The sequence below is a fragment of the Diadema antillarum genome, unplaced genomic scaffold, assembly GCF_040938485.1.
Source record: "Diadema antillarum isolate AM-2024a unplaced genomic scaffold, OU_Dant_1.0 seq00001569_RagTag, whole genome shotgun sequence".
NCBI classification, from domain to species: domain Eukaryota; kingdom Metazoa; phylum Echinodermata; class Echinoidea; order Diadematoida; family Diadematidae; genus Diadema; species Diadema antillarum.
The window spans coordinates 182,946-199,753 of record NW_027272290.1 but is presented as its reverse complement, the minus strand read 5'-3'; the positions used below and the strand labels follow the sequence as shown (position 1 = coordinate 199,753).

The 16,808-nt window shown below is 40.6% G+C and overlaps 1 protein-coding gene across 1 annotated transcript in view; it reads right to left on the bottom strand.

Annotated features, from left to right (window-relative positions):
- LOC139710808 (uncharacterized) overlaps nt 1-16,808 on the bottom strand; it is a 61,225-nt gene that overhangs the window by 7,499 nt on the left and 36,918 nt on the right. The window contains exons 2-8 of the mRNA XM_071622716.1: nt 11,289-12,311; nt 8,163-9,430; nt 7,231-7,308; nt 6,369-6,470; nt 3,039-3,180; nt 2,024-2,150; nt 193-320 (exon numbers count right to left, since the gene is read on the bottom strand). Of these exons, the coding sequence (XP_071478817.1) occupies nt 193-320; nt 2,024-2,150; nt 3,039-3,180; nt 6,369-6,470; nt 7,231-7,308; nt 8,163-9,430; nt 11,289-12,311 (2,868 nt within the window). The remainder of the gene's footprint in view (nt 1-192; nt 321-2,023; nt 2,151-3,038; nt 3,181-6,368; nt 6,471-7,230; nt 7,309-8,162; nt 9,431-11,288; nt 12,312-16,808) is intronic.

The window sequence follows — 16,808 nt, the reverse complement described above, 5'->3', positions numbered from 1 at the left end:
TATAATCAATACCGAAACTCTCAGTTTGCGTCAACTGCACAAGAGTGCTAAAGGCAATTTTGCTTTATACTTTTCATGCCAGAAAAGGTTAGGCCTACACCAAACTCAAAGTAGAAAAGCTTAACTAGAAGTTCAATACTGAAATGGGAACATGAATGTTCTTTCTCTGCTCCAATCGATCTCAGGACAGACCTATGATCCAGAAATAGAGGTCGGTGCACCTGTCCAGGTTCTCGACGAGGACGGGGTCGTGGGGGATGACGAACTGCCACGATTCAACGTCGGTGAGAATCCTGGCCATTTCACCTTTGAAGGCATACCTGTGTGAATACGAGCATTCTGTAAAACACTTTACAGATGATGTCAAAACCTCTCCCGATAATAATTTGTTATTATTAATATTATAACTAGTATTATAATCCTTATTACTATTATCAAAATTTTCATAATAATTGCTTTTGTTATTGCTGTCTCTATTATGATAATAACTTCTACTGCTACTACTACGACTTCGACATTTAAAATTGAAACCACTATGAAATTTGAATGAATCTGAAAAACGAGGAGACACCCAAAATTTGGTAGAAATCTTGCGTTTGTTTATTGTAGATTTCAGATTTATGCATGAAATTGTTTTCCTGATTATACGGGGGGGGGGATGGCCTCTCCTAGTTTTCTTTTCTTTTTTTTTTTTGGGGGGGGGGATCTAGAACTCTCTTTATCACCGAAATGAGTCACCGTTACCAAATAATTGGATGCCCTGACCCGCAAGAAAACGTAAGTATTAAGGCAAAACCGCAACATCGGTGCGGAAAGTCACAAAGGAAGTTTTTTTTTTTTTCAAAACTCGATCGGTTGGAACTTTTTTCTAGCTTGGGTTAAAGGTCCTGTTTACCTTTGGGAGCAGTGATTTTAAAAATGTTTAAAATATCACACTTGATGCATATTCGTAGGTTTGTTCCACCACAAAACGTCCTACCATATAAAACTTTCGCAGTAAAGCCTTAAATATAAGGAAATATCAGTATTTTTCTCAATAAATCGTAACTGTAGACGGTTTAGTCTGGAAACATTTTTATCAACTGTTGTTCACATTTTGTATTTTTAACAATACTTTTAACATCGATTTTACTAATTCAAATTTTACAGTGTCTGTTTCTGTGCCTAACTCATATTTTAGAACTATTCTAAAGCGTTAATGCTGGGTTTTTGTTTCATGTGCAAATGGTGAATTATACCTTTAAACAAAAAAAGAAGGCCCAGGTCACGTTTCATTTGAATCTGTTGTTGAAAATTACCCTTCCACTGAAAATTGAAGATAGTCAAGAATGACGGAACCACTTCCGTATATACCTAATGCCATTTTTGCTACGTTACCCTTTTATTTTTCTTCCAAATCTGAATGCAACTTGGTCAACATCAACACAAATATAAAGAATACAAAAGGGTGCAATAGGATGAGGACAGCTTTGGCAGGGAAATGGAGCTGATTAACTTACAGTTGAAAGATTGTCACGATGCGTCTCTATCGCGATTTGACGCGATATACTAACAAAATCTACCTACACCCAAAACTATACCTCATTTATTTCATTTACACATCAACTTATCATTTCTTTATTCCGATAGCCCAAATCTATAAAGTGAATGATTCGTAGTATATAAGAATTACACAAACGACGAGAAACTAATGACGTGGTTCGAGAGTTTTACAATATCTTATTTCATGATTCAGAATAGCACTACAAGACATTAGTGTCCCTGTTAATGCAGTAAAATCTTTATAGGTGTCCTAAGAGATGTTGTTTTTGCTATGATGGTGAATACCTCGATTTAAGATCAATGCACTTTTGAAAAGACGATTATTTCTAGTTTATGTAAATATTACCAATGACAACAGTGCTTTGATATTGGCGACCATATTATCTCCCTCTCCGCAAATGATAAGCCATACGACAAGGCATACTCCATTAAATTTCTGAATAGCATTTTTTATTATCAGAACATGTCATCGGTCACTTACGCGTCGAAGTCGATCATTTGAGGGAACCTGAGCGTCGTGTTCACACCAGTCGAAGGCAGAGGGGTTACTAAGCCACAGCCGATAGCTGAGGTACTAGTAGATTGGAAAAACAGGGGCCGTCCGATCACTGTGAACACGGATAAGAAATAACCTCGTCATGGCTGCATCAACGTAGCAGGAAAACGGACATTGAATTTCTTTAAAGGAAATAAAACTCGTCATACAATTATTTACTTACATTTGTTTTGTTTTGTTTTGTCTTCTTTCATTTTCTTTTAACCTTATAAGGAAGGATATAAGGGTTAGCTGTTCTGAAAGAAATTGCAAGAGTGTTTGCTAGGAATGATGTATTTTGTGGATATACGTTGCTATACATTTCATGCTGTGAAATGTATGGTAAGATGCCTTGTGTTAACATCCACCTCTACAAAGATTAAAGAGAAAAATCCGGATCAGTTTAAAAGCACAACAAAAAATATATAATAAAATTGGATGAAAAATTAGGGAAGGTATAGATTTTTTTTTTTCAGTTTGGCTAATTTTCGCAGAAAATTTCTTGAACATTCAGTATTGATATGCAAACAGTGAGTTGATAATGTCATTGCCTCACAACTTGCCAGATACAGTTTGTACAAAAAATCTTGAACCATGCAGTTTTTAACGCAATTATCCACCAGTCATCAAATCGTATTATATCTGACTGATAATCACTTTAAAGTTATTCAACCAGGAATAATAAAACATTAAAATATTACACTCTTACAGCAGTAGATTTGAATTGTATAATTCTTTAACACAATCAATGGAAAACTGTGAGGTGACGACATCATCAGCTCACTTATTTTCATTTTTCATACCAACTTCAAGCGAACAGGTAGCGAATCTTTAACTTCCTTATTTTTAATACAGTTTTGATCAAATTTTCACTGTTTTGCTTGTACAAATTTCACTCTTTCTTCTCAGATTAACTGATCTAGAATTCCCCCTTAAAGACGAAAAATAGGAGAGTACGGACCGCTGGCGGCGCCTGTCATCGGAAGGTTGATGTCCGTCAGTAAGGTCCTGCCGTAAAACGAGCTGTAGTTTCCATTTTTACCCGTCAGATCTCCGACCTGACACCTCAGTTGGGATCCCATGCTGCACTGCGTTGAGTAGGCCTTTGGCGGGGACCCCAATTATCATCGTGGTAAAGAAAGATTTATGGATATGAACATGAATACATATGTAGCACAAACGTTTACATTCTCTATTTTTTCTACTTCTCCGCAGGGAAAGAAGGAATTTAGATGCATGAACACATACATTTCAATACCGCGATGTTTGTTTGTCGTTTGTTTTTTGCGAAGTATTCAGGAAGAACTTTTATATCAACATCTTGAGTGGTGTTTTTTGTTGCTTCTTTATCGACTGTTTTCTCCAGTTTGGTTTGCATTATCCCGAGCAATGAAACAGTTTAACTCGACTTTATTATAAAAACATCCACAAATGATTGACATTTTAGCAAATCAAATACAGGCGGCATTCTTCTAGTTGAGAAGTGTGTACGCATTTCAATAGATCAGGCGCTAAAATGTTATTTCAGAAAACATTCGACACAGCGTTGCCGGCAACAGAAGATAGAATGAAAGCCTAAGTACCGGTTGTTTTTATGACGAATAGAGGAATTCAAAAGTACTTCCTCCATTAAGTCGAAGACAGCCGCCATGTTTCCGTCATTCAATACATCTACCACAGCTTTGCTGTCTTTGCCCGTGGTCGTGGGTTAAACCAGCCGAGCCGGTGGTAATTCGTCACATGGGAACAGGGGGTAACGGTCACCTATTATACTCAGACAAGCAGCGATCCCGTTTCAAAACAAAAAATATTGACATTGCAAACATCATCCAAAGTATTCCCCAGGGCCGCATCGCATATTTCGTGCAAGGGGACGGAAGACCGAGAAAGTATTCCGACAAAAGACTAGAGAAATGTGAAAGTGGCGGCTGCTCAACACATTTCTGTTGGATCTCAAAGGTAAAGAACCAGACAACGGATAGGGAACCGAAGTGGATTCGCCCAAGAGCTGTGTATCTAATTGTAGCTTTAAAGGGAAAATCCAGTCCAAATATAGGTTAGTCTGATAAGAAAGAATAAAATATTACGAGTTCAACGGTATAATTTTAATCGAAATCGAACGAATAATAAGGAAGTTATTTGACATTTTGAAGTTTCGCTATTTTGGGGGAAAGAGTTCTTGAACAGTCAATAATGATTATGAATATACAATCGGCAAAATGAGCGTGTCTTCCCCTTATTACTTACCAAGTAGTGTGTACATAAAATTATAAAATTTAAGTTTTCATTCAAACGCAATTATGCCCGAGGCTCAAATCCTCCTATATCTAACTGATCACTATTTTGAAGATATTTAACCAGGAATAACATCGTGTTTCAGATTTCAATGACAGAAACATTTAATTTTCGCCACTTTTTTTTTGTGTGTGTACATGATCAATGGAAAATTGTGAGGTTCTGACATGGTTAGCTCACTCACTTGCATAAATATTCACTGTACAAGAACTGTTTTGCAGAAATCAGCAAACTTCAAAATGTCACAACTTCCTTATTTTTCATTCGATTTCAGTCAGAGTTTTGCTGTTGAACTCGTAAGAATTTATTCTTTTTTATCAGACTAACTTATATTTGGACTAGATACATTCCCCTTTATTTAATAGGGAAGCCGATCTTGTCAGGATTTGGGTGTGATTAAGACAACTGAAGTGTGAAATGGTGGTGATTACGAAGCACGGGTGTTAGAATGGACTTCGTTGGTGATGTTGTGTGCGTCATTTGCGTCTGCAATTTTTTTCTTAGTGTCCACCGGACAATATTTTTTTCGCAATCAAATAAAAATAATAGCAGACAGTATAGGAAACCTTCGTGGTTCATCGCCAATCTCGTTGAAAATTTGAGCTGATGTCAAAAAGTCTCGTTGAAAGCTTGATCTAATGTCAAACGTCTCATATCATCCTTGTCCGTTTCTTGTCCGGTCATTGCCGAGGGTGAGTAAGAGGATATTATTTCCGGCTGAATAAACACCGGGAGGGGGTGGGGGATACCTATCTGCCTTTATCAACGGCAATTCAAAACGATGATAAAATTTCAGGAATACAAGGACCACTTATAAGCATACTTCAACAGTCATATTTCTTTTTTTTAACAGTTATATTTCTTAATGAATCAGGTCGGTTTATATACACTGTCACGTCGAATTGCTGTATTCGTCAAGTACAGATCACGTTGACTTTATCAACGTGCCTCAAAAGTTTTCATTTCAAAAGTGCTGTCTTCCTCTAGACTTGTGGATAAGCGGGAATAAAGTCAATAAGAGCTCCTATCAATATCTGTGTAAGGCAGGGGGGGTGACCAAACGAGAGGGAGAGAGGGGGGTTAAGAGGGAGGTCGAGGAGATAGACGGACGGAGAGAAAAAAAATCGTTTGAACAAAATTTCTATTTTAGACAAGATTTTATATGACGGGACACATTGTGAGTAATATTTCATTGGCGGTTGTAATCCCACTCTTACAAATCGCCCCATGAATAGCGCTACTCTAGATGAAAAACAGCGATATCCATCCTCGTGGCACGAGTTATTTGTCGCGAGAGTGTCCCCCGTGGAGTGGCAGTCACAATGGGAACGTATTGAGTACGATATACCCCCGCGTTCCAGTGAATAGGTGTGCTCTGGGCACTAGCTTGTGGCGGAAAGTTATTATCATTATTAATGGCGACTGCATGCTCAGGAATATGCGTCCTCTTCCAGTTCTCTCTTGAGGTTGAGTGAAAATGTCAGTAATTTCCACCGATCGCCATTTATTTTTTTTCATTTTATTATTATTGTTATTATTTTTTTATTTTTTTTTTTTGGTGGTGGTGGTGGTGGTGGCGGCGGTGGCGGTGGTAGTAATACGGTTCGCGTCACCCTTCCGATTTACGGAGTTTGTGCGGTCAAGATTGTATCGTTGCAAACGCAAAGTACAAGTTCACATTCTCTTGCACAGGGGCGTAGACACTCGCTTGGAAGGCGTACCAACAACGCATATTCACACATTTTGTCGGAAACACTAATTCGATGCTCGTGTTTTTTTCTAAAGAAAATAGAGTAAGGAATATCTTCAAGCTATCAGCTTTATAGATCGTTTATTTAAACACATACATACAGATGTGATGCAAGACTTTAATATTGCTGAAAGGAATCCTTCAAAGTTCCGAAATGCACCAATATGAATAAAATCTTTGTCGCGTTAGTACGGTGAGCAAGGGGTGAAGTGGATGGCTTCACCAATGGAATATGAAATCACTCACCCCGTCGGTTGAGACAGTATTTGGATTGAAGATTAAGTCATTGGCATCGCATGCCCCTAACAATGGATCGCCTGCCCGAACCGTCCAGTCAAACACGTCGGGCTGCAGAGAGAGAGACACAGGCAATGGAAAGAGAAGAGTAATGCAGGGGGAATTCGCTTAGCGAGAGAGAGGAGAATTCACATTAGATCAAATGAAAATATCCTTCGTCGAGCCGAACACAAAATAATTCCCTGCAAGATGCACATTGTTGATTGTATGGTCCTTACATGAATCCAGGTCTATTGGTTTAAAGAGGCAGAGTAGGCCTATCATGGTCTTCTTCATCCAGGGTAGCCTCTTCAGTGTTTGCACTGTTCTATGAGAGGGCATTGCCATCATTATTACCCTAGCGTTGCCAGGTACCCATTCATACACCTGGGCCCAGAGGGACACAGTAGGGATGAAAGCATCTTGTCCAAGGACGTAAGCACTTGACGGGATTTGAATTTGGGACCTTCGATTAAAGGTCAAAAAGTTTTAATCCATGTTGATTCATCGGTTAGTCATGGCAACATAGCTCCTAAGAAGAGAACCAAAAAAAAAAAAAAAATGGTCACACCTTTGCAGAAACATGATTGTCAGAAACAAATTGTCATTGACTGCGGTGGCGGAGATGTGATGTATGGCAGAAAAAAAAAAGTTGCCTCTTTGAACAAATCATCGCTTCGTGATATACTGTAGGCACCTTCAGAGCAACTTACGTTACGTCTGATTCGCGTAAATGTGACGTCACTAAAAAAGGTCTTCATGTACTTCTTAGTGTAACTGTGTTTTAACATTTTCTCGGAAGAATCATCTATTTCATGAGAATTCTACTTACCACGTTGGGGTCAGCTGTAGCAATGAACGCTTCTATTGTCGTGTCGCTCATTCGGCCATTTCTGAAATGGGTTTGCCCCTGTCAAAACAAGAAAAGAAGATATAGATTATAAATCATTAAATTCTCCAGCAGTATTGTACCATAGAATACACACCTCGAGCAGTGCTTTATCGCACGAGTAAACACACGCAAGCATACGATCGTTTGCCTACGCGTGCAATAGACTGCGAGAGAGAAGAAAGAAATGTGTAGAGAGGGAGAACAGACATTTCAAAACTGCACTCTGCAGGACTCGGGCGAGATACGGTGATAGTCATAAAAATTCATGGCTTAAAATATCAACCTGCTAAAGTGCACATAGAGTTGGTGTTCACTTGCAAGGGTAGGTCAACGTATTTACCAGTTTTCTTCCCCTTCCCCCGCCATCCTTTCCACGACCTTGTCCTTACTGGTTGCTATGGATATCAAATTTAGAAGGGGAATTTTCTCATATCGCTGAACAATGAAATTGTGTTATGTAAATAAAACTCAGTGAATTACATGGATCTCACTACGGCTGACGTGCCGCCGAAATTGCGCTCGTGCATAGCAGTATGCACCCTTTATGAGCTGTAATTCATTCGTATAATGCGATTAACAGCAACGGTAATAATTTTAGTACGAGAAGGGCACAGAGAAATTCCTCCACAAGAAACGTGACCTTCTCCGGAATCGTCTAACATTGGTGCAAGAAAATATATTTATACCATTAACATTGAATATAGTTAAATGTTTAAAAAAAGAATAGAAAGAAGTCTTCTACCAGCTGCAATGACTTTAAAGCCATCTTTATCATATATTTTTGTCAAGCAAAATTTTAAAGGACAGTATTGAGGAACGTTGTGCCTATGCTAACTCTTTTCAAACGTTTGCGAGATGAAGCATGATTTTACCAAAAGCACGTATCCTGAGAAAGTGTCTGTCTCGATGTCGACACGGGCCTCGATCCTGAAGTCGTCTTCGTGAAGAACGTTGTACAGAGTGGAGCAGACGTACCTCTCGCTGTTGGCTGACAGGTGGATGACGATGGATCTCCCGGTAAGGCTCCGGGGCCCAATCAGCGTGGCGCTGTCGTCAGCGTGGAAGGAAGTTACGGACTGCAGACCAGTCCAGTAATCGAACTTACCACTGAAGTCTCCTAACTCGTAGTAGTCCAGGGTTCCCACAGGAGGGGAGCCCATGACATTGAAGGGATTGTAGTGTCCCTGAACACTCGCTCCGCTGCAAGGATCGGCATCGTCATAAGGCACTGGAAGAACATGTACATGCCAGGGGCCCACTAGTCCACCAAGACCTGTGAGCATGGAATCAATGTAGACAGTATCGAATTCCGCATTTTGCGTGAGAGTGATGGTACCCGAGACGCGCGTCTCGTTCCACCTGTTAGCAACGACCTCGGTTTGGAAGACCTGCAGAGTGTCCCCGCAAGCAAGTCTATCTGGAAGCCCGTCCTTCCGGTGGACAACTATGGAACGGTCATCGATCGAGTACACACCGGACAGCGGTAGCTGGACGTCTGTGAAAAAGTATTTACCCACTTGAGTCCTGACGGAGCCGGGAACGATGATGCGACCGTATTTCTTGGAGAAGTCCCCGACCTCACATCGCCTGGTGACTTCCGTGCTGCATTCGGTGGCATATTCCTCAGTGAGTTTCACGTCGAATGGGTTGAAGTGGCCCAGAGTGCTGGAGCAGCGGCCAGTCTGGTCCAAGTGGTCGTCGCCAATCTTGGCGATGTGAATGTGCCAGTCGTGCTCCACCGTCGTATCGGATCCGTCCGCGTGGGCGAGATCAAGAAAGACGGACGTGTCCGAGAACGGGTCGTCAGCATCCTGCCTGAACGTAATTTGCCCCACGAGTGGATAGGTGAAGATGGCTGTCACCGTCTTCACAGACCTCGGATATCCGATCCTGCCGTAGACCCATCTTGCGCCGTTTGCCAGGTGGACAATGACGGACCTGCCCACGATGCTATGCTCACCAAAAAGAGGCATGTTCCAGTCGGTCAGGTTGGCGTAGAAATCATTGAGGCCACTGAGAGAACCAAACTTTCCACTGATGTCGCCGATTTCGTACTCATCGTTGGTCCCGTTGGGAAAGTCCGGATCGGTGGTGGTATCGATGTTGTACGGATTGAAGTGTCCAGAAACCATATCAGCAGCTGTATGGGATATCAAGAGAGTGATGTTAGTGTAAGTATACTAAAGGCCGGCACTTAGATACCCTAGTTCTTGGTATTTCGTTGCTGCAATGCAATTTGTGGAGAAAAGTACTAGCCCTTCATCTTAGTTGGTTTTGCAAAAAAAAAAAATGCTGGTACACTCAAAACATAAACATGAGCATCGCTAGTAAATTTCCCGGAAGCCAGCGTCTAAAAAAAAAAAAGGAAGAAAGGATTGAATCGAACGAAATTGTATTAATGATAACAAGCTTTACACCTAATAGATTCTACAACGCCCCTAATATGGATGAAAAATTGCAAATTCGTATTAGTATTTGAACTGAGATTTTATGTGGTCATCTTAAGCTACACACCGAGGGCTAGCGTAGCTATGTGTTTTACAAGTCAGTCGTCAGTCAATCGTATGCATTTGCCAGTTGTAATGTAATTATGTAAGACGGCCCCTATCTACAGGAATTCGCAGTTGCCAACATACCCGTAAGCAGATGTGATACATCGGAAAGCCAAATTATATATAATATAATGAATCGTCTTTCTGTTACAAGACGCAAAGCACTGTGAAAAAAAAAAAACATTAAAGAGAAGATATCTATACAGGAGAGTTCTACAGGACAGTATTAATCTATAATCTAAGAAACTTTCTCTCACGTCTACCCTATACGCAATAAGAAAGCCCTATTTTTTTAGTGAGGTGTCACTACGTTACAAGAAACTACTGTTGCTGTGTGCAGGCCGAGGTATTCCTCAGCCCAGCTAGTAAATTCGAGTTTATTACAAAGAGTGTGATATAGTGAGTAACAGCCGAAGAGAAATAGAAAACTAACTTTACCACACTAAAAAAGAGAGCAGGAGAAAGGAAGCGAATCGACAAATTTTGAATGAAATTGGAATATTCCAATTATATCATGCTACCGACAGTGCAAACTACATGTACACCTGCGTAAGGTCCTGTATAGCATGCACAATATCATCGTCAACCTACTAATGGTCGTGGGGTTGCCTGCAAGATTAGTACAAGCGAAAGTGTTTACATGTTTATACACCTTCGATGTGTTTCGTGAAATTACGTTGAAGAATCCAAGTTTATCATTTCAGGTGGTCACGATTAAAGTACGTAATTTGACCGAGAGCACCACTGATTTCTAGACATTAAAATCCACTCCTGTGGTACATAATCTTACACGTGGTGTTCACGTTATGATAACAAAATCAGGTTATAACGGCATAAGAGGGCTGTTTGTGACTAGTGAGACGTTTTGAGTGCTTCCCACCACAGGTGCAAACAAAACTTTGTTTCATGATACTGACCATCCGAACCTTGAGAAGGCCAGTAGCTGTATACTGGTAATAACGAAAGAACACGTAAGTTGACAATTGAGCACAGAGACCAGCCAGTTGAAATGTGAAAGATGCGATTTCAATTTTTTTTTTCGGCGATATGAGAGGTTGTTCTGTTCACATTCGAAGATTGACGAATGGTGCATGAATGGAGGTACATGAATGGAGGTACATGAATTGAAGAAACGTTGCGTTTCTTTTGGACGCATGCTTTCCTATTTCACAGATAGATATTTGTGGTAGTTAAAAAGAAAAAAATTTGCTTTAACCAGAGATGGCTAAGCATCCCAATACGAGTAAATAAGGAATCCCTTTCTTAACTTTTGGGAAAGACAAAAAATTGCAAGAGCAGCCCCTTTTTAATCATTCTTAACTTCACAAATGACAGGATGTGTACATTATTATTATCCTGGGACTGCAGAATGTTTTTTTTTAACGGGATATTACCAATCGCGGCATTCTAAGAAATGGGAAGAGGAAAAATCAACTGGCCACTTACCCCCGGGAAAGTCGGAAATTAGAATCTTTTGCGGAACTGGAAATTTGTGGACGTGGTAACCTCCAGCCAATCCACGGAGATTGAACAACTCCACAACGATTCGCGTTGGTTCCCACAGTGAAGTTTGGTCAAACGTCACGCTTCCCGTTACGTTGTTATTGTTGAAGTCGGCACGAACCGATTTGGCCCTAAGAATTCTGACGGGAGAGCACGCCGCTTTGGAGCCCGCTCCGCTCAGAGCTGTCGTCGACACGGTGAACACCAGAGACTTATCTAGGATGGACGCACCCCCAGTCAAGGTGATGTTGGTGTCTACGAAGAAGTACCTCTGGCGCGTGCCCACCGTTCTCACGTTGACGTTGCCAAATTTCGGAGTGAGGTCTCCTATGTTGGCGTAAGGTGCGTCCACAGTGGCATTGCACCATTCCTCAACAGTCATATCCCCGTCGATACCAGTGTTGTCACTCAGATGCCAGCCGAACTCCTCTGCGGCGATCGGTTCCGTCACGTCGAAGAGGTCTACGTAGATGGAGGTCCCCGCTTCAGGAGCGTTCGTGCGCTGTCGAAACGTAACCGTTCCCCCGAAAGGCGTTCCAAATTGCGCTACGGCCGTAGTGACCTCATCAACAGGTAAGATGGAGGCACAATATCTCGTTGTGAGGTCCATAGTTTCGATGACCAGAGCACGTCCGCTAATGCTCTCACCTCCCGCTAAGCTCAGCGTGTCGGTGGTGAACTCGGCACCACTGAAGTTGGAAAGGAGACCGACGGACATCGAAAGGTTCCTGAACACATCGCCGACGTACTCGTCTGCGCACGGGTCGACGCGATCGTACAGCATTGGAAGAACTCGGATACTCCACTCATATTCCTGGCCGTCAACCAGACCAATCAACCGTCCGACGCTGATCCGGACGTCCATGGAATTCGCCACCTCGTTGAAAGACACGGTTCCGCTGACCCCCTTGATGCTAAACGTGGCGACATGTTCCGATGCAGACACGAGTGCCACCAGCATTAAACCTTTTAGGGGATAAAATGAAAAAAAAAAATCAATCATACTTAGAGTGGGCGTAATAAGTTGATAAAGCAGAGTAATCTACGTGAACCAACAGTCACGTGCATCAAGATTCATAATGCTTAAAACGCCTGTTTAAAGGTCAATGGACTAAATTTCAACCGATGGAATTCATTTCAACTGGTTATGGTAATCCGGGCGAAAGAGTTAACATGAGAATAAGTTCATAGGTTCCTGTCAAATAAGACATGATTTTTTGTATAGCATTCAACACAATGCATATAAAGTATTTGAAATATCACTTCCGTGAACCCGTGGATCCAAGACCCCCTCTTCGCTTCTAAAGATGTGCAATGAGCACTCCAATGAGCATTCCACGCCAAGTCGCCTGCGGTGGCGCTCTGGCAATCCCAAGCACAAACTAGTATGTTGCACATTCTCTCATGTCTCGCCAAGTTTTCTTCATAGGATTGGTGTTTGTTCTCCCATTAAGATTGATATGCCGAGAGATCGAGGGTTGTCATGTTAGAGGATAAAGTAAGTGAACGGCATTGAATTTGACATACAGCAGGACAAAAAAAAACAAACCAAAACAAAACAAAACAATACCTCCACGCCATTCCTTATCACAATTCGTCATCAAACTAAGACTAACAAGATCATAATCGCCATCACTTTTCCAGTGATACATACACAGAAATAAAGCATGAGTTCAATATTACATATGATAAAAATTTCAGTCCACGTGTGTGATGTTGGTTCCAGTATTAACAAAAGATGAAAAGGAGAGAGTAAACCATATACCGTTTAACAACTTATAATCGTACTGAATTTTCGACGTATCACACGTCTTCATCACGGTTTCGGACACAGTTAACATCTATCTACATGTATGTATGTATGTATGTATGTATGTATGTATGTATGTATCTATCTATCTATGTACACTACGCAAGCAATGTCAATTTCATATATAATATCCTTAACGCAAAGATAGGGGAAGAAATGCGACTCTGTGTCTTAACCGCTTTCTCAATAAAAGCTGCAATGCGATGCCGCATTCTATACATGCATGCACCGGTGACCATTCCTGCGTTTCTTATGCCCCACTACAGCATAGAACATAGAAAATATCTCTTTCGCGGCGCCGTGGCACACAAAGAGAACGTTCGGCGAAATGTCTGAAGATCTTGCCTTAATTCCTCTTCGAGCTGCCCCGGGGGGTTTACCACTTAATCCGATTTTCTCCTTGTATGAGCAAGAGAGGGGGATCGCCCTCATTTTACTTGAAGACATCGCGCAATGTGTCAAATGGTATTTGTGGAAATATATTTGATGGGTTTACATTTGGCTCACGTCTCCTGGTCACATAATGATTTTAGAGACAAGTTACAAGTCCGCAGCAGCAGTTGATGACATTTTCACGAAGCTGAGCGATTATAATGAAAATATTGACTTCACTGTTATCTTACCGCGGCATGCTATCTATCTACAGTGAAATTCTATTTCCCCATACCCATCCTTTCCTGAGGGAATTTCGCTGCAGATTTTATCAACTCCTGTTCATTAAATTGGTAACTTTGAACAGGGAGTTGGGAAGAGACACCTCCCTGCTTTGAATTATCCTATCGAAAAACAAGAAACATTAGATGATAATGGTTAGATTCAAGCACCAATTTTAACAAACGTTTTTGACAAATATTGCCAATTTGAATATTTCTGAGGAGTAACGAATTTAGTGATTAAAATTTTGCAACTGAAGCAAACGATTGTATATGAACAAAAGAGAGCACAAAATGAGAGCAAGGGATTTTCACTCTTCCATAATTATGAAACATCAGCAATTGATAGTCAAAATTCAATTAAGATACACCGCACGAAACAGGTTGCAGAAAATAATGTGGTTTGGGGGACTTTTTGTTCTTGATTCGAGGTTCTCCTCAATAAATGATAATTTCATGTAGCTAAATTGATGTAGACAACGTTAGAGGATTCCATCATGTAAGTCTTATACAAACAGTAATGTTTTCGACTTGTTTTCTTGTTATTCGATGTCTCGAGCTTTTTCCAGCAGTCAGTCACACTGGTCAAAGATGTTGAATGTCCAGCCGATTCGTCGTCACCCTTTTCGGACTCCAAGTCCCTTCATTATCTGCACGACAGTAGAGAAATTAACGTCACTTCATTGGCGACAATAGGTGGATTTCCGCATTCCAGTATGCTACGTGCGTGAAAAGACCCACAATCGTCTGTTTGAATTGTCGGGACCAGATTTGTTTTTTCTCCTTTAGTATTTCCTGATTTCATGCAGTCTCTTGGTGAATTTTCTGGTCTGCGAATCCCACCTGTTCTTCGGTCTGATCCCTGCACAAACGGATTGGTCCAAGCAAACAAAACGATTCCTCCATCACCACTACCACCACTACTATAGTGTGTGTTCACACTGTGACGCCATGCGATCATTCGCTTATATTTCACAGACCCAGATGTCATAATGTATGTAATCCACAGACTGCAGTGTACATTGTGATATTTGTTGTGGCAATAGTGTGTCTTTGTGTTTTCACAGTGCAACAATATGAAATTGCAAATAACAAACAGATACTACTACTATACTACTACTACTACTACTACTACTACTACTACTACTACTAATAATAATAATAATAATAACAATAATAATGATAATGCTGATAATAACATATCTGTACAAGAATTACCTATTTAGTTTTAAAGCACTTTAACTTATTCATCCCATGACCTCTAAAATACGAAGAAGTGATAATTTGCAAGAAACATAATATTATTCAGAGGGGGGAAGGTTCAGGTACGTGTGAGTTTCTTCAATTTGTCTCCCTCTACAAATTAAATTTGTAAAGATCGCAACTGATGATCTGTAAATTAACAAACATGTCGGGGAAAAAAAAGGAACCAGCGGGACTCGAACCTGTCATCTACTGATGATGACGACATGTTTGTTGACAGATCAGCAGTTGCAATCTTAACCAATTTAATCTGTAGAGGGAGACAAATTGAAGAAACTCACATCTGAAATGATGATTTATTGGCTTATGCAATGAGTCAGGTGCATTGCTACGTCAGTGCGAAAATCAATTGTTAAGCACACTCGAATGCCCCCCCCCCCCCTTTATGGTTGAAATAGACTTTAAGGTAAAAACGGGAAACAAAGCTGACAGGTCTAAAGCCAAAGTGATTTAAGACCTGATTAGAAACAATGTAATGCGAAGGCGTGGTAACAGAATGTCCACATTTTCAACACAGTGTGGAGAAGTTACATAACTCTATTCACTTGTATCGAGGTGGGCATTACGTCATAGAGAGAATAGTGTGGAATGTGACTGAACTCGACAGTGTGTTGTGATGTTCCAAGCAGTGAAAACACTATTGTTAACCGCCATGGGAGCATAACTTTCAAACTAACCGAATTGAGAGGTCATTCTTACATGTATAGTCTTTTCCAAGCTAATAATGTACTATAGGATGGGACCAAAATCCAGCCCAAACAGACGATGAAATTGAGGACTATAGTTCTTGTATAAGTTTATCAAACGCGAAGGCTAATTGAAGAGAGCAAATATTCTTCTTTTGTATGCAGTTTATTCACAACATTCAATTATTACGCAATAGACATTCTCCGTGTACATATCTTGCAAATTCGTTAGGGAAAGGTTATAAAATTCGTTCCAAGGCACTTGTACTTGAAGAATCGTTTTCAGGAATTCGTCAACGAAACCTCATATCTTTGATCTGATTAAAACAAATGAATAAGTGAATAACTGTGTTTGTTAATACACGGTTGGGTGTGGCTATGGCAACTATTACATGATTGAGAGTTATGGTTTTATTTGATTTAGTCAGTATGTATTACAGTGTTGAATCCCCCATCCTCCAGGGGGGAAAAAGCATATGACACGGGTTTATGAGGAAAATTATTCCTAAAAATCGAGGACTATTTGCATGCAACGCTGAGTAACGCTGAGAATGCTAGCATAATTACCTGAGTGTGAACGATAACTACATGAGTGTGAACGTAACTGCAGGAGTGTGAACGTAAATGCTAAGCATAACTACAGGAGTGTAAACGTGCATGCTAAATGGTTGATAAACAAAAACAGCCTTGTGAACGTGGCAACGTAGGCGAACATGATGAAACAAAACACACACACACACACACACACACACACACACACACACACACACACACACACAATTGAATCAATTCTGTGCTCTCATGACACTTATTATTCTGTGTTTACCAACTGCCTCAAATAGAGCATCTGCGTACTGATTATCTGAGTAATTCAGTGTTACACGTGAAGAATGGAAATGAATAAACGGTGGTGTGTGGTGAGGAAATCGTGACATACTCCTAACAAACAAGGTCATCTTCTCCCCCAGTCTCAAGGCAAGCAAACAGTGGGAAGTGAATAAAGAAGTAAATGAAATAAAGACGATGTTTCTATGTCCTGTTTTCAAAAAGC